The sequence below is a fragment of the Trachurus trachurus genome (assembly GCF_905171665.1).
Source record: "Trachurus trachurus genome assembly, chromosome: 7".
NCBI lineage: Eukaryota > Metazoa > Chordata > Actinopteri > Carangiformes > Carangidae > Trachurus > Trachurus trachurus.
Genome location: NC_139901.1, coordinates 11,761,842 through 11,787,410, shown reverse-complemented (window position 1 = coordinate 11,787,410; position 25,569 = coordinate 11,761,842). Strand labels below are relative to the sequence as shown.

Here is a 25,569-nt window from a genome sequence, read left to right as displayed (position 1 = left end):
AGACACAGGAAAAGTAAGTCTGTACATATCTATAATCAGGTTGTCCACATTCTTCACTCAAAACATTTTTACATTTTGCCAGAAGCTTTTCAGCTTCTTCAAATTAAATATTGATTCAAAGTTTGAAGCTCCTGACTGGTCCAGTGTTATACTCATTCTTGTTGTGACTCTAACGGTGTTTTGTTCATTTTATACTGGCCTCTGAGGAAAATGTGGCTGGTTTAAAAATCAAAGACCAACAGGCTGAGGTAAATAAGTGACAGGCAGGTCGATGTCTGTTCATACAGAGCTCAGGTGAGCACCTGAGATCAGATGAAGTGACTTTAGTGTGTTTAGGTGCGATCCGAATGACTGACTGTTCTCAGTGTATGTGTCTCCAGTCTCAGCTTCTTAATGCAGTACTGACAGTATGATATTTACTTCTTCTACTGTTAATTTGCTGTAGGTTGTATATAACTTTAGATGGACAACACCCTTGTTTACCTTTTGTATTGATTGCCTTGTGTATTTAACTACACTACAAAGATTCATTGGCCATTCAGCTTCAGTCTAACATGGTGATGTTAGACTGAAGCCAATGAATTTAATTTCCTGTCTTCTGATAAACCAGCATGTGACTATCAGCTGTGACACCTGTGACTTATATGTAATTATATATGATACTGATGCACCAATGAGTAGCTTTGGTAGCATTATACAGCTGTAGCTCAAGTGAAGCTCAGGCTAGGGTCTGCTTCTGTTGTCCAGTGATTTCCAGTCTTGGAGTTGGGCTCATTCAAATTTGTATATGACCAAGCTCTATGTGAAAATGCTCCTTCATTACTGTGACAGTCACAGTGTCAGTCACTGAGACAATCTTTTATTCAAACTCAACCAGAGTCAATCTAAAGAAGAATCTAAACTACGACATAATAATAATTACTGTATGTACAGAGTGTCTTTGGAAGCAGCTGATGAGTTGCTCCAGAAGTAGCTATAAGCTAGTGATCAGCGGAAGTCATTAAACAATCACGTTCAACACGGGAGTGTGTCAAGTGGGCGGGGCTTTATCATTTAAAACTTAACAAACCCAACTACAGTTCTCTCCAAGTAACCCATCACAAGCCAAATAATTAGTAACAACTGTGTAAATCCTTTCCTTTACAAAAAACAACAACTAATTTGCTGGGTTTTTTTCCCTAGGTGAAATGAGAAGAAATAAAGACAAGGGCCACAAATTGGGCTTGAACCTAGGTTGCTGTAGTTTGAATAAAAGATAAATGGCTAAGTAGCTTTACCTCTGGGTTAATTGTTAATGCAGTGTGTCTGATAAGCTATTCATTTTTTAATGTTGTATTTCATTGTGAAGTAACTACAGCTGTGAGATGTACTGTACTGCAGTAATACATTCAATATGTAGACGTATTAAGTAACATAATGTAGATAAAGGAAATAACCTTAAAATTGCACTTTCATGTCCAGTATGTGAGTAAATGTACTTAGTTACGTTCCACCATGATGAATAATCATCACCTTGTCAGAGATGAGTGGTGATGCAGATGATGTAGCAGTAGCAACAGTACCAGGGACAGCAGTATTATTAATAGTTGCAGACAGTGCGACAGTGCTAGTAGCAGAAGTAGTAGACCTATTAGTAGCATTAGTATTCTCTGCAGCAGCAGGTCTCATGAACACCATTAGTGAAGAGGATGTCGATGGCTTTTGTCTGTTTCTTTCTGTGTGTGTGTGTGTGTGTCTGTATAAACAAAGATTCTTCTACATGTCGCAGCTTTGCCTCTGGTCAAGGTTGAATAATATGTTAGATTGTCTCAATGATTCCTGGTCAGCAGCATGTAACAGCCACAGTGCTGACCAGACCAACACAAAGTGTTCCTGAATGTGAGTGTTAAAGCAGCATTTTCCCAGGGAGCTTTATGTATAGGCTACTTGAGCACCACAGAACCAATCTCTAAGGCATGACATTGCATAAAGACAGGTGCTAAAACAAAAGTAGCTGAAATGCAAATTTGTTAGCAGACGAACATAGAAACTGTTCAGTCCAGTTCCAATTTTCAAAAGTCAAGCAGACGTCATGAAAATATTTTCAACCTGTTTATTTGATTTATAGGCCTTGATTTGAGTTGCTATTAGTCTGTCATCAGGGCATGTGTGTGTGTGTGTTTATCAAATCAGCAGGTTGCAGTCATTCATCAAGCGAGGTGAAATGAAACTGCCTCGAAAGAGTAGATAGAAAATGTGTGTATGTTTACACCAGGCCACTGTGACCTTCACAGTCTGATGTTTTATATTTCTGTCCATGTTTCCAAAGCAACAATGTGTCAATGTCTCAGTATTTTCTATTCTCTCTTCAGCCCAAAGCCCATTGGCTCTTATAATAGATGTGAATAATTACCCAAAAGTGTAGTATCAAGGCAAATGTTACTCAAACACAAATCATTAGAACATGTATTCGGTTCTATTTTCTTCCCCAATCTTATCTTTCAACCTCTCCCTGATATGTGGTTGTGTTAGGCTCACCTTAAACATGCAGCATAGTAGCCTATAGACCTAAAGCCAGACAGCATGAAACTTTAACAGATAATAAAAGTAATAATTTTCCTCCAGCTAACTTCTGTCCTATTTACAAACTTTCACCACTCCCTGCTTAATACATTGCAAATCTGAACCATTTGAGATGCTGATGCTGATGCATGAAACAGAAAAGTTCCAGAAGACTCTTTGTGTGATGGACTGCGCTGGCCTCAGCGGCAGTGTGTGGAGAGAGCGCCCCCATGTGGTCAAAACACTTGTGAGACAGTGCCGGATGCTTTTGTTTGGCATTGTCCAGCAGCCTGCAGTGTTTCAGAACACCACAGAGATAAATGGAGGTCTTACTGACCTGAAATATGCCTCTCAGGCTGAGCTTGCACCTATGTGCTGCTCCAGCAAGCTGAGTCCATCACATGGGTGTTTTTGTGTAAAAGCTGGTCCGAGTTGAAACCATGCTCTGGTGTTAGGGTCTCAGTAGAGGAGGTGGGATCTGTAAGAAGCCAGAGGAGAAAGTTGTGTTGCCTGAGAGACTCAGAGCAGGGCAAAAAAAGTTCCCCTCATGGAAGAACCTGTTCTGCCAGAATCCTTCACCCCTGCTCTCTCTGCTGGTGTGTCTTTAAAAAGTTAAATACAGTTGGTGCACCAACCTCTGGAGGACTGACTCCTCTGCACAGACCAGCTCATCTCACAAACCACAAACCAAGTAGTTTATTCAGGTTTGGTGTCTTTTGGTTCCTTAATCATATGAATTTGAAATAATGAGTTATTTGAAAGGTCAGAGGTTCATGCTGAGGAGGTATTTAACATAATGTGCTGTACAAAGTAAAACAGAGGTAAATTGTGATGCAGTGAACATCATGCAGAGAGGTATGTGACCAGGATTTCTATTAGACATCATAGAATAACTTTTGTTCAGAAGAAAGGGGAAGAGGGGAAACTTAGCAGAAATGCACCTACGTACAGTATATGCATACAATGTACATTTCCCACTAAACTAGACATTTTCAACTCTCATAATAAACAAAACAAAAACACTGAAATCTGTAGAACAGGTTACACTTCCACAACGAGGCCATTCCTGTGACTGTTAGATCACATTAAAGTCTGATTCTTAAAACGAATACATATAAGGACAACAACAGAAAATGTAAAGGCGTAAGGAGTTGAGATAATATAAAACTTGATGTGATTTAAACATAACAGGGCTATTTACTCAGGGTGTTGCCATTTGAACATAACACAGGAAATATATGTTATTGCATATATTTACTTAACAAGGCAGACCCGTTGTGCTGCCTCAGAGCAATTTGGAGCCAATTTATTTTTTCTATTTCTACAAAACTAAGATTAGCCCACATGAAAAAGGCTGGTTGCCAATTGGGTCTTAAAACAATATTTACATACATTACAACTCAAGGTTTGCTATCAGTGCTGCTTCATTCATACAGATCTTTTATTAATGCTTTTTTGAGAAAGAGCGACAAGGGACAAAATCAACAGCCCTCCGCCTGTGCAGAATTCATTTAAATCTACATGAAGCTTTGGCTTCAGTCCTCAAGTTCGTCAATGAATTGCCACCTTAATAAACTTACGGTGTACAACTGAGAAACACAGGGGAATTCTAAACTGAAGTAAGACTTTTTTTTATGATGGCAAATTACCATTGGTTCATTTGGACACTATGCATAATACTGAACAAGTATGGAAACCATTATGTAATAATACTCAAATATGCTCTCAATGTAAAGCAGATATTATCTCACCCCCTGATCACAGGTTTTGTGTACAGTAGTGAGACAGGGTAACTATGCAGCTATGTCTCAAGGCTTTTGGATGAAAAATACCAAAGTCAGACATTAAATACTGTCCTTGAGAGCCCATTTATTTAAAACGTATGTAGGACATGTCATGCTTTAATACAAAAATATTCCAAATACTGTACACTGGTTCTCAACATGTGCAAAATGTAAAAAAAACAAAACAACATATCTACAACTCCAGTTAACAGGAAGAAAGTGGAGGACGAAAGGAAGACAAAAATCATTTCCACATAATCTAAATACTTATTTTAACTGAGGTTTAATCCAGAGTCCAGACCTTCTGAAATGTTCTGATTAGAATTAATAAACCTCAATTAATCTGAAACACAAATAAAACAAAAGATATTTACAATTTGTGCTGAGAGGAATAAAAAGAGAGAGAACTGGATTTTACATTAAAACTATAAAGACATGCATCAGGTTAGAACCACACAGTATTTTCAGTTAAGTATTTATAAGCTTGAAATGTAACATTAAAGTTACATACACTGTAAATTGCACATATTGTGCAGCAGAACTGAAATGAAGTTTTCCAAGTAAACAACAGAAACAGTTACAACCAGAAACATTCAGGTTGATTAGTGAGGTTAATTTGCTGGAATGTTTTTTTTTCAAGGCTTCATAAAATAATGCAAGAAAATAAAAACTGTATATAAAAAAAGAGTTTCCAGTTTTCATCCAATGAGAAGTGCACTGCTCTCCAACATGCACACACCATCCTCCTCACTGTCCCATTCACATCCAGACACAAGACTCTGATCCACATTCACGTCCTCGGTCAGTCCAGCAGCAGCAAGAGTTCTGTCCTTAATTACAAAGTCTTTCAGCTCCAAGCCCGAGTGGTGGTCTTTTTCATTTCATCTTCAGCTTCATCTTGCTTCCTAAAAACAGAAAGGAAAAAGACTAAACTGTAGAAATGTAACCCTTTTAAAGCAAAACATTTGATGTTGGATCAACACTCACCCAGTCCTTTAAGAAATTTGTTCACACCGCTTGGCTCCGGCTCAGGGTACGAATCCAGATACTCGGCCACTCTGACTTCAAAGAGACCTGATGAGGATCATGGAAACGTTTAGGATAAAATTAGTGAAATCCAACTTCTTAAAGGGATAGTTCAGCTTTTTTGATGTGGGGTTGTATGAGCTACAAATGCGGGACAACGAGGAGTTTGTATTTGGTTATAAAAAAGTCTCATATTAATGTGGATGAATCTCCGTTACCCACACTTGTTAATGGGTCCATTTTCAATAAATATATCGTTTTGTCTTTATCGTTATTTTGTTATTACTATTAGTGAGCTGCCCAGCATTTCCTACTTTTGGTTTTCGCGGACGCTGCCGGGCATGATCGTCTTCGAACCTCCGACTTTCATTCATGATCAATGACAACATTCTTTGCAAATGTTTTGGCTTTCGTCCGTCTTGCGACGAGAATTTCACAGTGCATGTGGAGTCTCATTGGAAATGTAGTGTGAAAACACGTAGCTTTCCAAAACTCCTCGTTGTCGGAGTGATACAGCATGTCGCGGACCCTGCCTGTGCGGAGGAGTACCGAGGAGTACTGAGTGAGTTGGGTAGTTCCAGATAAACATACTTTTATTCTGGCCAGCTGATGCATTGTAAATTTTTACTTTAGATCGTACTCTTGAACTGGTGTATTATTTTGAGACAGGACTTCTTGTAGGCGGCGAAAATACTAGAGCCGCAACAATTAATCGATTAATTGAACAATAATCGATTATTAAATTAATCGTCAACTATTTTGATAATCGAATAATCGGTTTGGGTAGTTTTTTAAAGAAAAAAAGTCCAAACACTGAGTATCTCTTTGGTTTGTGGATTTGAGGACGTCATTTTGTGGTTTGGGAAACACTGATTGACATTTTTCAACATTTTATTGACCAAACAACTAATCAATGAATCGTTTAGATAATCGACAGATTAATAATGAAAATAATCATTAGTTGCAGCCCTAGAAAATACGCTGATTAATCGTCTCTCATTGACAACAGTGTATTGCCTGTGTCTCGGTGCAGCGCGATGCGCCGGTGTTTCTCAGTGGGGGAGAGCAGGGACCTGTCTACTGCATCTAGTGTACTTAATGGGCATTTGTAGCTCATACAACCCCACTTCAAAAAAGCTGAACTATCCCTTTAAGAATTATTATGTAGTTCATCTGACTTCATTTCTCCTACTTTTATTTAAAAGCTTTTGATTCTCTCTTTACAAACACCACGCTGCTCTTTAAACTTACAGCACTTATTGTTATACAAGCAGAATGACTGCAAATCAACTGGCAAAATTTAATACTGTGAATCTTCCTCTTTTTTATCTTGATTGTTGACATCTTCCCCTTTTAATTTTAATTTTTTTTTTTACATTTGTTGTTTACATTTGTTGAAGTGGATTTGTTGCACTTCAACCAATAAGACTAGAAAAGTGCTGTAGAAGTGCTTCTGTTTACCAATAAGGCAGAAACTAAATTGAATCCCAGAATATTAAAATAAAAAGTCATGTAAAACATTAATAAGCTTGAAGGACAGTGACAGATTTTTTTATTTTTCTTCCCTTTTACTATATTATTAAGAAAAGTAGGCAAAGAAACTTTTCTGCATAAACGATTTTGTGGGAAAAAAGTAAATATATAGTTTTTATTTTTTTAGTTTAGTTTTTATTTTCATGGTGTCATACACCAAAGAGGTGCCCAGCCCTCATGGGCTTACAAGACACACCATAAGAATTAAAAAATTGATGTTAATGATAATAATAAAAGGCACTGCTGTGTCCCTGTTACCTCTTCCTCCTCCTTTGCGCAGCTCTTTGTCCTGAATGAAGCCAGCAAACATCTGTGTGTCCATGAAGAGCTGCAGGAACTGCCGGACTCCACGGGATGGGTGAGACTTGCGGAAGCTGTCGCGCTGAAGCTCCCTGCTTCCACGGGAGGACTCGACCATGTGGAAAGGGTAGTGGCCCACCAGCTCCACGAAGAATCGCACAAAACTCTCTGACAGCAGCGAGCTCAGGTCTGCCGGGGGGCCTGGACGGACACATAGATATATAGTTGAAAGGTTAGTGAAGTTCTTCCCAGCGAGTAAACGCTGATTCAGTATTCTGCTGCTTCTAAACTCTGTCTCTGTTATATTTGTTATACCATGAATTAAAACTTGGCCCAAACAGAAGTTACTCATTATAATCTAGTTAACAACATTACCAGGTCTTTAGTGAACCTCTGCCCAGTTAAAAACACAGAATGAACTAAAGGATTTACAGCTGTTTGCAGGGCATCACTGCTGCAGATGTTGTCTGCAGCTGCCATTTGCAAATTACCTAAACAACTTTTGATTAACAAATCATCTTCTGTTAAACTGATCACTTGTTGTCATCAAGAAAAAAGGAACCTGGAGAAGCCGACTCATGTGAATTTGTGTTGTTATACCAACCTCCACATCTGTCTTCGTCCTCTTGTCTCAAGATGTCTTCTCTCTCCTCCAGGACCTGCTGCAGCGCCGCCTGCAGTTTACTGGGCAGGATGCAGTCCTCGTCACCGAGCTGTCACACACACACACACACACACACACACACACACACACACACACACACACACACACACACACACACACACAGTACAGGTCAGCAACAGTCCCACAAAAATTCATCTCATCTGATTTACCCTTTACCATATATCTGTTTTTTCGTCCTCAGTGGGAATCGTTTAAGCGAGCTTGAACAGAAATACTGAGCACGATTCTGACTGAAGTTAACTTGGCCTGTTCTGATCAATTTCCTGAAGATGAGCACTCACATCACATCCAATGTGCACAGATACTGGGGCTAAATCATATTGTGATTATTTTGGCAGAAATGGCAATTGCAGTCAAGATGTTACATTTCCACTGGAAAATATTTTAAAATGACGGGATTTTTGTTGGGTCTGTTCCTTGACTGTACATCTGGAGGATATGATTTGTAGCATGGAGACATCTCGGTATGGAGGACCAGGGATGACACAGGAAAAGTAATAAAACATTGCCCTAATTTCATGTTTTAAAAGGGATTAAAAATAGAAATTGTAAAAAGCATTGGTGAATTAATTAATCATCCATCAAATACTTAAGATTTAGAAATGATTTTACAAAAACAGCATAAAACAGTCCTTATATAAATCACTTGAAAATACATTTATGGATTAATAGTTAATTTCTAAATTTCTAAAGTGCCTCTTCAAACTGTTGTCTTTGTAAATTCATTTTTAAATGTCAAGTATTTGTTGATGGCTACATAATCCATTTATTATTTCTTTTTACAAGTCCTATTTTTATGCCGACTTATTTATTGAAACAGAAGTTAAAGAAGAGCTTCATTACTTTTTCTGTGAAATCCACAATCTCTCATACAGTATTTGGAGCACCACAGTGCTTTGCACAGATAATTTATGCACTTTTTCAAACATTGATGTACTTCATGTCACATGATGAGAGGGGAAACACTAGACAGCTCATGTTGGAGTGGTGAGTCCACCACTGCTGCTCCTGTTTGCTCAGAGAATAAAGATGAAGTTCTCTAAATAGGAAAGCAGCCAAATGAATAGAGACAGAGCTATAACAGTCAAAATAAAAACAAGTTCCTTGGTAATTGAATAGTGAATGAAGAATGATTACTGTTTGACTGGCAATCATGCAGCTCTGAATCAGCCTCAGAACGGCCCAGTGTCTGAGTCACAACATGATACTGCTCTGAGCTTACACCCTATTTATTTATATTCAACTCTGTGACACTTGTCTGTGTCTGTCACCTTCAAAACACTCTGGATTCAAACAAGTACGGGCAAAGCCGTTTTTCCCACTGGGACCGCGCCTATCATTCCCATTATTCACTGCAATGTGTACACACCTGAATGACAAACTTGTCCGCACACAGATCCACTATGAGCACCTGGGAAGACGGAGAGAAGAAAGAATGACAGTTACTCACAGCACAAGTTCAACTGTTTCGCAACAACAGTTTTAAAAAGATGAGGTGAGTCTGAGCCGCAAAGTGCTCAGGGTGTTTCTCCACCACCAGTCACACACACTGTGGAGTCTGCAGTCTGTCACAGTATACTGTGAATATACAGTCACTAACCCGACTGTTAAATCAAGATACATTTTTATACAGTCCGTATATATGAATGGCTCTCCAGACAGTGCAGTTTACCATCCAAGTTGCATCTCTTTACTAAAGACTAAAGACACTAAAGACAAAAGTCATAAAGGTTCTTTGTTTAATTTGAAATGGGAATGTCACCTGATCGGCGAAACGGTTTTGGATGTGTCGAGTCACATCAAAGGCACGGAGGTTCCTCTGAACCCTAAATGGGGTATAATGAATATTTATCCAAATGGTTTTGTGACTTCTAAAAATATCCAATCCTTACTTAGCATATGCTTCCTGGAAACAAAGACTTGCATGTGACACCTTCTCATGGCAAAAACAAACAACCTGTACAATTTGAAACATCTTTGTAACTTCCTGAAAGGTTATAATATTATATGTAATAAGAATAAACTGAACTGATGGTGTATTTATTTTTTCTTATGATCTATTTTCTATTATGATTATTACTCATTATATCATTTTTCCTCCTCATCATTTTTATTTTTTTATTTTCCCATCTTATATTTTTGTAATTATGTGACTTCTTGTTCTGAATTTGTTTTGTTAAAAATCAACAGAATAAGGAATGTTTTAAAAAGCTTTATATATTATTATTTATTAGTATTATTGATGACACAAATACATAATATTAGTATGATTATTTCCACTTTCCAATTTTTTCCAATTTTCAAATGACAATACATACTATAACATCTGTGGGTATGACTTGTTATTTTCAATGTTATGATTAACAACAGAATGTACCATTGCTCTCTTCTCTCAAACCCAACCTGTTGAGGCAGCCTCTTACACCTTGAGCCTAGTTCTGTTGGAGGTTTTATCCTGTTAAAAAGGGAGTTTTTTCTCCCCTCTTTCTCTGTAGGAACAGTTGGGTTTCTCTCTATGAAGTGCGTTAAATTGAATATTGGACACTGATTTCAACAGAGTTGTGACTGACCTCTTCAATGGGCAGCTCCAGCAGCTGTGGCAGGCAGGGTGCCAACACCCCAATGAGGAATGGTGTCGGGGAGCAGCTGATGTCCAGCATGCTGGCGGGCAACACGGGCACGAACGTGTGCTGCCAGGTGAACGGGTAGAGCAGCGCCAGAGCAGCGTGGCCGCACCGAGACAAGACGCTGCAGTTAAACACAAAAACACCATTTAGTCCTCACGGTGCTCACATGACACACACAGATCTCAATCACAGATCCCTGGAAACACTCGTGTCACACCACTTGTAATTCTGTTCCACCACATTTTCACATTAGCCAACTGTACGAGCTTTCAGAAAATGGTACAAGTGCATCAAAGAATTCCCCTAAGAATGCAACTGGTGTATGCTAATACCCTGTCTGCAGTACTTACTATATCATGGCTGGTGAAACTCCTTTTATGGTCAGTAGTTTACACCTCCACCTCTTCCTGCTGAATGCTCGGCTCCCCCAGCTACACATTTTTCTCTGCCAAGCTCAGCACTTTTTACCAATGCACACTCGTCTCCACTTCCTATTATCTCCTCCATACAAAGAGCAACCAGTCATTCATCATTATTGTTCTTCAGGGTAGTGCTTCAAACCTGCTGTGACACTCCTCGGTGCAAAAAAACAACTCTATTTTTAATAACTCATCTACATTTCCTCTCCCAAGCCTAGGAACATTTAATATCCAATCAACAGCAGGGTAATTGCATTTCTAATAACCCCTTTCAACCCCTTTGAGTCAGCTTTAGATTAGTGTGCAGCAGAGACTGCTGGAGGCACAGCATTCAACAGCTCTAATCATAATGCTTCCCTTCATCACCTGGACAATTAAGCAACCAACAATAACCAAACACTGTCATGGTTTCAATCCCTACCAAACAAACAGGTTACACTTGTACAGTATGGCTGATATTAATAATTATAATATTATTTTACAACAATCAAGCTTGCTTTACTTTTGACCCAAATACTGTATGTGGTAACAATACAGCAGAGACATTATACAACATTAGCTTTACCTCAGGGCCACAGTTGTTCTGCGCCAGTGTTTAGTACTTTCTGTATTAATTTTTGGCTATTTACTTTGGCTAAAATGTGTTTATTTTGACCAAGTGTCACACTACAAGCTCTAGATTTATTGTTGATTATGTATTCTCTTCATTCAGAACTGCATACAGCCTGATTTTAGTTTGAGTAATTAACCTCACAGTAAAAGGAGAAAGTAACATTAACACAGCATCATAACAAATCAAGAGTCTTGGCTGAGTTTCTACCTGTGGGTCAAGGGTGAGGTGAACCTACTGTAGTACTGTTGGTGCAAACGTGGTAATTTTAAACAAGCATACGTTTTTATTTTTTGTAGTTAGTTTTTATTTGTGATTAGTTTTCACTATAGTCTATTTGTTCTATCAGATACCATACTGTCAACTATGACTGAAACTGAAAGTTTGGATTGGCAAGTTAGGACCTGTTACTACACTGAAAAATCACTGTAGGTGATACTGTATCTGACTGCACAAATAAACCTGACATAACTTGTCACTGGGACTCACGCTGTGGCTAAAGTACACAGAAACCTATACTTGCCCTGGGCCTGTGTGATGTCATGTACACCACATCTTTTTTTTTATTGTCTACTTTGGAATTTTCAAATAGCTTTGTCATCCTGATGGGTAAGCGGCCCCGCAGCGTTGTGTGCATCTCAGTCGCTCAGACAGTTACCTGAGTTTGTCGGCGATGAAGATGACTCTCCTCTCAAGCAGGAGGGAGGCGAAAACCTGCAGGAGCTTCCCGACGCTGAGACACTGCAGCAGACTGTCAAAGTCCACGTGCTCTAATCTGGAGTCCACAGGCCGACACAGAGTGAGCTCCTGGCAAAGCAGCAAACAGCAGATGGACTCAGACCACGCAGTGCAGATAAATGACAGGAGCATGCAGTCATTTACACTAGTGGACTGTGAACACCTGGACTTTTTAGATACATCCATATAAATGTGGCTGGAGATGGTGGAGAGTAGAAACTTCAACATAAGTTGGCAATTTAAGAGCAAAGGAAGTTTTTATGTGAAGAGTCATTGCCTCACTTATCAAAGGTCACTTGATAACTGTTAAATGTGTAACATATACATATGTAGGTGCCCTGACATGAACCCTTTAAAGCTGAAATAGCTATCCCTATTGTTTGCAGAGACAACCTCCCATTCTGAGTCACTCTGGGTCTGCAGAAAGGAGTGGTTAGAAGGAACTAAACTACTAATTAACATTTCCTCTTTTGGTTTCAGGGTTACCTCATTCCCAGAGCCAGGGAGGAAGCTTTTGACGGTGACGGGGCGTCCGGGGGCTGGAAACGGAGCCTCCATCACACTGCGCATAAAAGGGTAAACGAGCGCTGGAGAAATCTCCCTGCGCCTCTCCACCTCCTCCAGAATCTGCATAGACAGACAGACAGATCAGCGTGTGTCCTGAGGGAACCAGTGTGGATTAAAGTCTGTGAACAATAGAGGACAGGCAGAGTGCAGCTGTGTACCTAAATGCAGTTTTACTTCCCAGCCATTTTTACACTTACTGTTTGTAAATTTCACTCATAGGTGGGACACTGCTGCACACAATGCATTTGACTTCTTTCTTTCTTTCTTTTTTTGAAAGACACACCCAAAAATTCTTCAGGACTTTTCTGCCCGTGTCGCCTTGTTCCATCCTTATACATACAAGGAGTTTCCAGGCAACAGTTTTTTTTAACACACTTCCAAGGCCATTGGTGGATTGAACTCTTCCTAATCCATCTCTTTCAACTTCCTACAGAGGCGTCTATGAGTAGAAACACGAGAGCAGACGCAGACGTCCTGTATGGTTACTTTACCTTCGCAAACAAGTTGAAACAGCCCAGCTTGCTGACAATACAGTGCACCTCAGGGAGCCTCTTCCCCTTTCCACTGGGCTTGAAGACACACAGATAGTTTCATATGTTATAAAGCAGGCAAGAACAGATATATAAGTTGTAAAAATAAACACACGGTGGGTTCACAGAGTTTAAGCACTTTCCCACCACAGCAAATGGGGAAGTGGTGTTGGACTTGCATAAAAACGGAGTACAATCAACACACAAAGTCTAGATATTATTTCCCCTTTATGGTCTTAATGGTATTTTCATTGACCGCTTTGTAGACTGATAGAAAGAAAGGGTGTAAAGTCTAAAGTCAACCCATGTTTATGACAACAGCTGTGAGCTTATCTACCCAAAAGCACAAATACATAAAACTCTTCATGTTAGGTCTCAGCTCCATCTGCACTGAAGACAGAATAAGCAAAGCAAAGCAAGTGCCTAATGAGACAACAACAGCATGTTCCCAATAAAAAATAAACACAAACACATTAGAGGACAGACAAACCTCGTCATTTCAACCTAGAAAAGTTTGTTTGTCGAAAAAAGAAATCTACAGTAAAAGCAGCTCAGTGTGTGAGGGAAGAGAGAGGGGGAAACAATGAATTCTTGTTGCTCTCTGTCATTGATTCAGAAGTGGTACAGTCTGTGATTCACATGTACTGATCTCCTCAGAGATGTTGACTAAGCACGTGGCGGTCTGCCATGTCATCACAGACACATACACGCAAACACACAAGCGCTTGAGTCAATGAGTCAGACGCAAATGTTAACTTTATCTGTACTCACCAGAATCTTACGGCAGTAACAAAACCAGCGGCTGCCGTCTTCTCCCGTCAGGACAAAGGAGAAGGTCTCGCTGTAGAACACAACATCAATACACAGGGGATGATGTAACATTTAAAAGATAAAATACACAACTTCAATCAGCTCATTTGTGCTGACCTTTCCCTGATGAAAAACATCTAACAAGGATAAAAATACTGATTGAAAAATATCCTTAGGGAATAACTTTAAAATTTTAAAAATGCTGTTGATTAATGAGACAACTGTTTATTCTGTCAAGATATGAAAAAGGTGGAGCCTGCATAGAGCAGGCAAATGGACAGCTATGTATATTATAGATAGTGTTTTAGTTGTTTTAAAAGCAGTGAGGCAAAGTGAGCTGAGATCATAACCCACATTACAACAATGAACCATATCAAGTAGAAAAAAAACAGAGAATGCCCAATGTCCCTAAGCACTCAAAGATTTAATTAGACCAGATGAAACTTTAATGATCCCTGTGGGGAATTTGGGTTGTTGCAGTAGCGATTTATGGGTTACAGCTGGCAGCAGAGGATATAAATAGGAAAAGAGGAATTGGGGATATTAAACATAACACAACTCATAATTACGGTGCCGACACTTAGTCTAAATACTGTACATGAAAAAAGTTAATAACAAAGATGTACGCATAGAGAAAATAAATTAAAGATGAAAAAATAAATAAATATGGTATCTTCTTATGATCACACCAGTTTTATAGCCCCATACATCCAGCATGCTATTAAAATATGACTGCGGTGTATGGGCTGACCTTGGCATGTGTGCAGAGGGCTTCCAGTCCTCAGAGTCGGGGAAGCAGAACTTGGGAATGACCTTCAGCTGATCCTCGGCCTCTCTGGAGAGCCGGGAGGACTTCTCAAACTGAAACATAGCAGCATCCACAGGGACGTCAGGTTAACGCACTGATCATTTAACTGCATTATCATATGATTCGGTCAGGAAAAAGAAATAAAGAATGACTCATCCAGGGCTTAATTCAATGATTTAATTGTTTGTTCTAACATATTGGTATCTGTGACAAAACCATTTCTGCTATTTCTTTCATAAAATCTGTTATCAACTTATGTAATCCTGGGAAATTCTCCTTTGAAGAGTTGTGTGTGACAAAAATCATCTTTCTTTCATTTTGCCAAACAAGATTAAGACGAGGATTGTCACGCACAACACCATTCAGTCAAAGCGCAGTAACCAAAGCAGGGCTGTGACCTTTGCTTAGACAGAGGAAGGGTGGGGTGATGTTACTGTAAAGGCTCTTTCTCACCATTTTGGGGAACTGTTGCGTTATTTCAGGGGAGTAGGTGTTTCCCGGGGAGCCTTTTCTCAGCGACACCACCACGAAGATCTGGAAAAGCTGCTGCTGCTGCAGCTGGATCAGGTCTCTCTCTAGGGTGCGGTAGCCTGGCCGACGTTTCAGTGTAGACTGGATATAAACGGATCTCCTAGAGCCTGCTGGACGCCACACAGTGAAATGATATGGTAATGCTTATCCTGGGACAAATCTAATCCAGCACAGAGGAGCAATATAAGGCTGTTTAAATATCAATAATATACAGCATGATTACATAGTATCTGAAGCAGTCAAGGCTAATCTCACAATGGTGGTATTATTCCACTTTTTCACAAACCTAATTGTTACCTCGTGCAGACAGAAAGTTGTGCACTTTATTTGCTCTATTTGACTTTTGTAATGAAGCAAAAACAGTTGGCAAAAAAAGTGTTTAAACTTTCCCGGTCTCCAGAGGATGAATCTAAACAACCCTGCTGATCCTGACTTTTCATCTTGCACCATCATTAGGTCAAAGTTTTAGTTTGTGCAATACTTTGGTTTATGACTGCCTAATTACCCTTCTCCTCAGCTGTATGTCGTGTTTAGAGCTCATTAGCAAGTGTTAGCAGTGGCAGTTGTGAGTATGTTAGCATGCTAACTTTAGTATTTAACCCAAAGTATGACGCCACAGGGCTGCTAGCTTGGCTGCAGGCTCTTATAGTCTTGTTTCAATTAATTGTTTAGTCTTTAAAATAGCAGAAAACAGACCCGCTCAGTTTCCCAGGTCGACTTCTTCAGTGGCTTGTTTTGTTTGATTAACGACCTAAAACCCAAATTAACAATTATATAAAACAGAGCAGCAGATCCTGACATTTGAGAAGCTAAAACCAGCGAGTGCTTGTTTTTTTTTGTTTAATAAATGACTTAACTAGTCAATTTAATTTTTTCTCATCTGACTTATTGTTTCAGTGAATTATTCTCCCTGTTTTCCACTTGGATAAACAAATAGCTGGAAATATCTAGAACTGGAAAAAGAAAACTTCCCTGGAGCTAAAAAATATTTCAGGGATGCTATGATCTTTTCTTGTGTCGCTTTTTTTTGCCAGGCGAGCCATATGTTTATAGTTGGGAATGTCATTAACAAATGCTGAAAGATATAGCCTGTGTTTATCCCTCCCCATTAGAAAACTTTTAACCTGAAAACCAGACGTCAGATGACGAGACCTCACAGACAGTTGAACTGTGTTGATACCTTTGGTGTTGTCCTCGGGGTCGCTCTCTGTCCCGCTGGTCTCCTCTGTTGATATGAGGTAGAGGTGGGGGAGAGATTAGGGAGAAGCAGAGGAATGGAAAAGACTTAAGAAGCCCTAATCAGATGCAGACAGTTGGCCTTTGTTTCATAATCAGTGGCTTCACCCAGTGCAGCTGGTCCTCTGTGTGTGTGCACCATCAAAAGCTGGGTATTTCCACCAAGAGACTCAACTTAATCTAATTGAAGCGTTGATGTGAGTGACATTTGCGACAGTGTGTGTGTGTGTGTGTGTGTGTGTGTGCATGTGTGTGGCATCTGTGTGTGTGTATACCTCGCACTGCGACTCCCTGGTTCTTCACCCTCTTCCTCCCTCGCTTGTCATCAAAGATGGTCTCAATCTTGTTGACGTACTGTGTTGTAAAACACACGCAGGTATTTGTCAGCCCTATAATTTCACAGCCATTATAGAATCATGATTACAGGGAATCATGATATAACAGCTTCTAAGTACATAATCATATTATAGATTTTCAGCATTTTTTTTTTGCCCTTACATTCCTGCATTCTTCTGTTAACTTGTTGAAAGAACACACAGCTGAATATTTGATAGTGGACAGAGAGGAGGCACATACAGGAAGCTCAGACTTATCTTGAAGAGGACACACAGAGCTCTGCCGGTTTAAGAGGCAAACTGGTCTGACAGTGGAAAGAAACTAAAATGCCTCTCCTAAGATAATAGTACTGCTGCTGAGCAGAAAAATACATAATGAGGTGTTATTATGTTTGAGTCCATTTCATTGTTATGATTCCTGTGTGAAAACGTGTGATCACAGAGAGTTTAAGGACGGTTGGATAACTCAATGTTGTCTTTTATTCTTGCTATACTATATCAGCAATCAAGTATTTTATTCAAAAATTACAAACTGCAATGGGAAATAAACAGCGCAGGAAAGACATGTTGTTAAAATACCATCCAAAAATAAACCTGATTGGTATTTGTCAAGCCCGCTGCCCGAGGGCAGTTACAGTAAAACTGCCACATGGGTTGAAACTCTTGTCAGTGAGTCTGAGTGTTTATTACAGTACCTCATTGTTAAAGTTCCTCCCTGTCCGCCTGCTCTCCACTGCCATGGGTCGTATGTTTGGATTCATGTGTCCTGTCTGAATTCTAATGAAGCTGTCATACATCCAAACTCTATCTATTTCTGTCAGCGTCCTCTCCTTCCTGCTCAGCAAGTCCACACCCCCATCTTTTACTTCTAACACGTGTAACTAATTGTTAGACAACAACAACAACAACAAAAACCTCTCACTCAATCACTGTATTCAGATACACTTGGTTTGTAAAACCTGATGTCATCGTCTACCTGAGGCATCTTCTGTGCTTTCTGAGTGCTTGCACGTCTGGGTGTAGCCAGCTTGGGAGTTTCTGCAAGGGTGGTGGATTTGGATGCTGCTGACCCTTGGAGGCCCTTCCTCTCCACTTTGCTGGCGTAACCTTGCATCGTTTGGGGTTTAGGAGGCAGCTGGAAGATAAGAGCTGTGGAGTTATCTCCTGCCTTCTTCTCAGGTTAGGCAGATATTATCTGATACATTCATACAGAACTAATAAAAACTAATGTGCTGTGAGAGGAATATCTTCCATTACCTTTGGCACTTGAGGCCTTGCAATGGGTAGACACATGGGAGCGAGCTTGACATCCTCATAGGGGTTATCTCGAGTAACTTCACCTGAGGGAAGACGGAGCAATGGTAGAGATTCGAAATGAGCTTCCTGACAGTTTTACATGGTTCACGCACTGATACGTTTTACCAGAAGCTAATGCTAGCTTTCCTGGTGTGTCGGCAATCGACTGAAGCATCTGCTGTGGAAAAAGAAGATGAATTTCTATCTCAAACCTGAGGAATTTATTCCTATTTATTTATTCCCCTGTGGTTTTGATGTGAAGCTTAAAAGATTTCAATATTTTATTTAGGAGATGACTTTCAAACCTGGTCACTACAGAATCATCATCGGTTCAAGGTGTGACATTGGAGTTTACTTAAAGGGATAGTTCAACATTTTGGCAAATTGGCCCATTGCCATAATCCCTATAGTTTATAGGTTCGTTGACCTTAATTGTCAGTGCAGGCTATTCTTATAACGGCGGGGGATTTCTTGGTTTCCCTCATCAAACTCATCAAATACACAATCCAACAACTCCAAAACGCTCTCGTGGACAAGTTGTGACCTGCACATTCACCACGCTATGAGATAATAACGGAACGTTATGAGACAGAGTTGTTTTCGAGGTAAATTCATGCAAAACCGCTGATGCCGTTCCTGTCCGGGGCAGTTTTTCGGCAAGCAGTCTCTGCATTTGCCTCAAAAACAACTCTGTCTCATAACGTTCTGTTATTATCTCATAGCGTTGTGAATGTGCAGGTCACAACTTGTCCACCAGAGCGTTTTGGAGTTGTTGGACTGTGTATTTGATGAGTTTGATGAGGGAAACCAAGAAATCCCATTAGCCTCCGTGGTGTAGCTCTGAGCAGCTCGCGGCTCTGCTCCGCCGTTCTAACAATAGCTTGCACCGACAATTAAAGGTAACAAACCTACTCATAAGACTATAGGGATTATGGCAATGGGCCAATTTGCCAAATTACTGAACTATCCCTTTAACTCCAATATGGAACATGCTCTAACCACTCAACCACCCCCATAGCACACCCGTTTTGTGTAAAATGCTGATATCAGTGTAGCTACTTTTTTTTTTTTTTAAAGCAAATACATGATACATGTGCTTAGAATAATTTCCTGCTCAGTGTCTTCTTCGGTGTGTATGACACAGGAAGCTCCACTCACAGACAATGTCCTCGTAAATATTGTCGTCAGAATAGGCATGGTAAAGGCCCGAGTTCCTCGCCTCATCTCCCAGGGTGCCTTGTGTCACTGTCAGACGAGCTGCATCCTCATACTCAAATGACTTCCTGTGGCAGAGAAAGAAGGGACGGCAGTAAGAAAACAGGGGCCTGGCTCCTTGTCTTTAATATAACAACTAGCATGCTATCATTTACTCTATAGTCTCGTCTCCCACAGCAAAATTCCTTGTGTTGATATCTTGAGTTTGAGTTTATTTCGATCAGCAATAAATAGAACCACAAAAAAAAAAACACATCCCTCTAAAAGCAGGGCTGCATGGCACATCCCTCTAAAAGCAGGGCTGCATGGCTGATCGAAAGGGTCAGGGCTGAAGCTACAAGCTTATAGATGCCCTAACTCAAACACAGAGAATGTGATCAACTGTCACGAGAGGAAATGACTGAGCATGTGGTACTACAGAAGTTGTTCAAAAGGCAAACAATGAGAAAGAGTGTAACAGGATTTAGACAAAGATAGCAGCTGGCAATATGTCAATATCCTCATCTTCTCAGTGAAATTCAGGTCAACATGCAACTTCCCCTCCCTGGAAGCTTTGAAGGGGAACATGCAGCTATTGTCTAGTTATTGGCCATTTTATGAGGGAATGTTCTGATCTATGCGTTTGATTTGATTTTAGTTACTCCAGTGTGTAAACAGTCAGTGTGGCTCAGTGCTGAGACAGAAACTGTTATGTGATTCTCATCAGCGTGATGCAACATCAAGCCCCAAGCAGCTATTTCATAATATACGAGAGTAAATGACAGCCGATGGCTCTGAAGCTGGTAAACAAGGAGCCCTGTCCAACTCTGCTAACAGTGTGCAGACATGACTGGGTGACAGATACACTATTGGTAATTTAAAAAGGTATAATGACAACATTGGAGCGGAATTAGCCGTTCTTAAGGCCTGTTGTTACAGCATTGAGCTCAGTTAACACAATAAAGCATGGGGCTTTAGCTAAGAAACAGCCACTGTGGCCACAAGAGGCAATTACAGGATAATGGGCCATCACATTTCCACTTCATTTCCCAGGATTCTCTTGAACCAGTGGCTTTAAAGGCATCATCATTAGACACAGTGTTGCCAGACCTGGCCTGTTTTCTGCCCTGTTGCATGACTAGTAACTTAACATACGACATATAAAGAAAAAAAAAGTCTTATTAGCATCTTGTCATGCTTTTTGTGTCTGAATAAAGAGAGGCTATATACTAAAATAAACAAATGTAATTTCAGTTCAGGAGAAATAGATATTTCATCTCTTTATGTGATTGTTATGCAATGTTATCCAAAGGCTGCATCATTTTTGCTTTCAGGTTTAGAGATAACTGTGTAACTGTGTCAATAAAACTGTTTAATGTATCGGTGACATGCTGATTTTTGAAGTGAAAAGAATACAGCCCCTGCAGTAAACACACAGTATAGCACTGGCCTTTCTTCAATTGTTAATGCACCATTACTTCTTATTTCATGAACTTCAGGTAACCCTCCTGCAGTTGGTTTTGCAGTCATATGAGGCTTTTGCTTTACCTTTCAAACACAGCAGAAGCGCAGCCTTATCTAAGAGCTTTCTTGTTCTTGCAGATCTTGTCTCAACTTTGCACAGTTCCCCTTAGTTGCCATTTCTTAATGACATTTCAGACGGTGGAAACTGAAATCTTTTTATAGACTCTCCTGTTTTGTAGGCATCAATTTGCTTCATTTTCAGATCCTCCGCTGCACAGAGCGGCCGACAGTTGTTGAGTGTTTGAAGGTCAGGGAATTCATCAGCTCTGGAAATGTCATCAGCTGACAAGTCCTAATAACGATTGTTGACCTGCTGAGTTGATGAAGTCCTGAGAGTTTTACAAGCACAACAGTGGCCAAACTTTACAGGCAAATTTACTGTTTACTTTTTTTTCATGAAACAAAGAAGCGCAGGAATCAGTACCTCTTTTTACACTCCACTCCGAGTCGTTAGGTGATGAGTTACACCTAGACAAAAGCTAATCTAAGACAACAACCCTGAGATAAAATCCAATCTTTCACTGAAACATTGTGTTTGATTTCAATTTTTATTTGGGGGGATATAGTGTGAGGTTTTGTTGAACAGTATTATGTTATACTGACAGATATATATATATGCTTTGTCTACCCCCTTTTAAATAAATGTGGCACTGGGCAGGCTAAATAACAGACAATAGCTAGTGTTACACAGTTGAAAAGCAAAAATACTTACAAACCAGTTTCAATGAAAACTGGATAGGATTTAATGTAGGACTGCTGGTATTAGACTGCATCAGTTTCAGATAGACAAAGATGATGCATCACCAGTTGAGCGCACACACACACACGCCAAAATAAGAAGTTGAGCTGACAACGGATGGGCGGAATTGAGGCTCTGGTTGGACTAATTTGTGTCAGTCAAATGTGGCAACCTGATGATTTACCTCTGGGACTGAACCAGTAAAATCCATCTGTGACATGTTAGAACAACAGTAGCTCAACCAGACAACTATCTCTCTCTCTCACACACACACACACACACACACACACACACACACACACACACACACACACACACACACACACACACACACACACACACACACACACACACACACACACACACACACACACACACAAACAATGATAATGTCACACAGAAATATACTCTATATCTGAAACTCCACCAGAGGCTATAGCTGCAAACACTTATTTTATTGTACAACTTTTTGAGTTGCATCTCTTCTAAGTGCTCTATTACAAAGTGCATACCGTAGTTGTTATTATTTATTAAATGAGTTGCTTTGAAAGACCAGCTGAATACATCATGACGCTATCATTATTTTTAATTCATTTTTCAGCTGTTAAGTTGCACTTTGCAATTCTTGAAAACCAGACATGTAAAGCAAGTTACTTTAGTTCTGTTTTTATAAGATATGCAGAAAAAACTTTGCAGATTATTTCATCCTCTCAAAAATTCCTGGACAACATTTAGATGATAATTATACACGTCACCAGGACATGACATTTACAGAGACCTAAATAATTAGAAATCACGTTACCTAACAGGTCCCGAGCTGTCTACACACATGGGCTACACTGTTATGTTATGTTTTGTTTTGCTAAGCCTGGAGTGAATGTGTGTGTGTGTGTGTGTGAGAGTGTGTGTGTGTGTGTGTGTGTGTGTGTGTGTGTGTGTGTGTGTGTGTGTGTGTGTGTGTGTGTGTGTGTGTGTGTCTGTGGATGATGACCCTCACCCCCACGGCTGCGGAGGAACTAGGCCACATCCAGACAATAGAGAACAATGCTGCCAGATATCATGTGACATCACACCTGGAGCCCTGCCAGCAATTAGACAGCACCCTCCTCTATTACTGCCCTACAAACACCCTGCTGATATCCAGGGAAGATCCAGTTGTCCACAACACAGAAACACTGCAATGTGTATTTTTACTGGTCAGAAAAAAACACAATAAAATCAGTATGTATGGGCTCCGCTTTTAGCTCACTGACTCACCTGTTCTTTTTATGCCTTGAAAGCCCCTCTGTCTTTGCCACGGGACATGGAGGAGGCGGGAAGCTGGGTGGGTGGGCCACCCTCCTGCTCCCAACGCTGCAGAGGTTGTTATGAGGAGATCTTCTGTCCCATCGCGCCGTGTGCCCCGAGTTGCTGCTGCTGCTGTTGTTGTTGGCTGCGCGATACTGGAATGTCCGCTGAGGTTTGGGAGGAGGATGAGCCTCACCTGACGACTCCCTGCCTTTCTCCCACAGCAGCCTGTCTCCCTCCAGCTTTCGCCAGAAACCGCGGGAAGTGTAGAAGTTCCCAGCGGGCATGTTGTCGTCTTGGTAGTCGGCGGACAGAGGTAGAGGTTTGGAAACTACTACTTCAACATCCAAGATGCGTCCCGTGGTTCGGTCGCCGTTGGGGGTGAAGGTTTGTTGTTTACCTGTAGAGTTAGCGGCGTCGTTCTCCGCGTTAGGAGATAGAAATGTTTGTGCTGCAAGTGGTTTATTTCCTGGGGTTGTGGGAGGAGATTCAGTGGAGTATTTCTGCAGAGGTTCTGACTTCCTACCAACCGGGCTATGAGCTGGGGATTCCCGAAAATCTAAACCCATGCTCTTAGTTTTTGAGAGGCCGGCTTTAGCAGGAGGCCCCGCTCTGGAGCCCTCGGTGAAACATCCATTGCTCAGGAGATCCCCAGACAGAGTCCGGGATACGACCGGAGGGTGTGCTCTCATCCTGGTATCCGGGCTGCTGCCCTGCTGACTGCGACCTTCCCACTGCGAGATCTTCTCCCTGATGTTGACGCCCTGCTCCTGTCGGCCCTGCCAGGCCACAGTGGGCCCTTTCTGCAGGCGATCCACCTCGCCGCCACCGCCGCCGCCGCCGCCACCAGCACCACCAGCACCACCACCCCCTCGTCTGCCCTGCTCCAGCCTCAGAGCCAGCATGTTGAGAGGGGGCAAGTGTCAGCTCACCCTCAGTGCTCCATAAGTGAAAGCATCAGGGATTTCCTCTCAAAGACAAACAAGAAGAATTCACGTGTTTTGCTTTGAATTAATTACAGTTAATTACTCAGCACAGGCAGGAGAGTCACAACATTTGTGGTCGGACGCGTCTTGTGTGTGTCTTCTCGTGTCAGAAGAGTGTCGTTTTCCGCCTCGTCTCCTTTTGTAAACAACCTAAGAAGAAGTCAAGACACAAAAATTACCCATCAATCACTTTGCACTTAAAAACAAGTCCAGACACCACACACCGCAGGGTCAAAGGGACACTGAGGTAACGCAGGATCACACAGTTGCTTCTGAGACATTGCACATCTTAAGCTGTCTTCAAGGTGTGGGGGTAAGACCAGAGAGAAGGTCAGGAAGGATGGGCCCCTGTCAGGGTCACCTTCCAAAAATAAAACCAGAAAGAAAAAGGAAAACACAGAAGCTGGAACATGGTTTAGCGCGACATTCTGCTGCTCTGTGTTTTGAGTCTCGAGCCGCCCCAACCCTCCTCCTCCTCCTCCTCCTCCGGCCCCGGGGGAATTCTGCTTTCTCTGTAGCTGCTGTCCTAAACCACAGATCTGGCCAAATACAAAATGCCAATGATACAGCAGAGCATTAAATCTAATTCAGTGTTCTTTCTTGCAAAGCTGTCGTTCAGACAACAGAGAGGAGAGCATGCACAGTTTAAGTGATTTCAAAAAAGAAAGCTTTGGGAGGCGAGAGAAAACAAGGCACAGTGAGTGAAGCAGCCCGTCACAATTAGGTGAATGAGGGTCGACGCTGTGTGACCACACCTATCTGCACAGCTGAATGGAAGCTCCCCAGATGGTGGAGCTTCTCAGCAGAGAGACGAGGTAAAAACAGGACACGGACTCTCTGCACTCGTACGGTACAAAGCTATAATCATGCTCCATCTAATTAACGCTATTTAACACAGACAGACTTGATGTGAAGTTGTTGCAGTGGCATCTACCCCCGGACTCATATTCCCAGAGTAAAACACATCAATGTAGTTACTGTGCGCTCTCGTACAGCAGCTCCTGGTTTGCTGGAACCAAACCATTTGGACACGTTGCACATTAGGACCGAGGCTGAGAAGAATCTGGAGAAGGGGAGACATGGTAAAATTCCACTGCACAGCTCATGATCATAATAACTCTATGAGCTGCATTCCTACAGAGCTGTATAAGGAGGGGCAGGAGGGGCAGGAGGGGAGGAGAGGGTTGAGGGTGGGGGGTGGGGGGTGGGGGGGGTGGTCGTGGAATAAATTTAACTAGAGACAGTCGGTCAGTCAGTCTTGCAAGTGATGCCTTTGTTCGGTTTGACCTAAATCAAACGTATGTGTGCGCTGGAATGCTGCTCCATCATTGCCAGGCCACGCAATGACAATGCGAGTCCCAAACTGACCCACTTGCATTGCTTGTCTATGTGTGTGTGTGTGTGTGTGTGTGTGTGTGTGTGTGTGTGTGTGTGTGTGTGTGCGGTATGTTGTACAGGAAGGC

The 25,569-nt window shown here is 41.2% G+C and overlaps 1 protein-coding gene across 1 annotated transcript; it reads right to left on the bottom strand.

Annotated features, from left to right (window-relative positions):
- Positions 1 to 4,732: 4,732 nt before the first annotated feature.
- On the bottom strand, positions 4,733 to 23,944 carry dennd2c (DENN/MADD domain containing 2C). The gene is made up of 18 exons (XM_083975204.1): positions 23,091 to 23,944; positions 19,535 to 19,659; positions 18,338 to 18,420; positions 18,057 to 18,215; positions 17,021 to 17,099; positions 16,690 to 16,734; positions 15,432 to 15,619; positions 14,922 to 15,031; positions 14,132 to 14,201; positions 13,322 to 13,399; positions 12,750 to 12,890; positions 12,184 to 12,332; positions 10,440 to 10,617; positions 9,239 to 9,280; positions 7,789 to 7,897; positions 7,143 to 7,385; positions 5,313 to 5,399; positions 4,733 to 5,230 (listed from the first exon to the last, which is right to left on the bottom strand). The coding sequence occupies exons 1-18, from the start codon at positions 23,810 to 23,812 to the stop codon at positions 5,202 to 5,204; spliced, it is 2,637 nt and encodes an 878-aa protein (XP_083831330.1). The 5' UTR covers positions 23,813 to 23,944; the 3' UTR covers positions 4,733 to 5,201.
- Between the last annotated feature and the right edge of the window lie 1,625 nt (positions 23,945 to 25,569).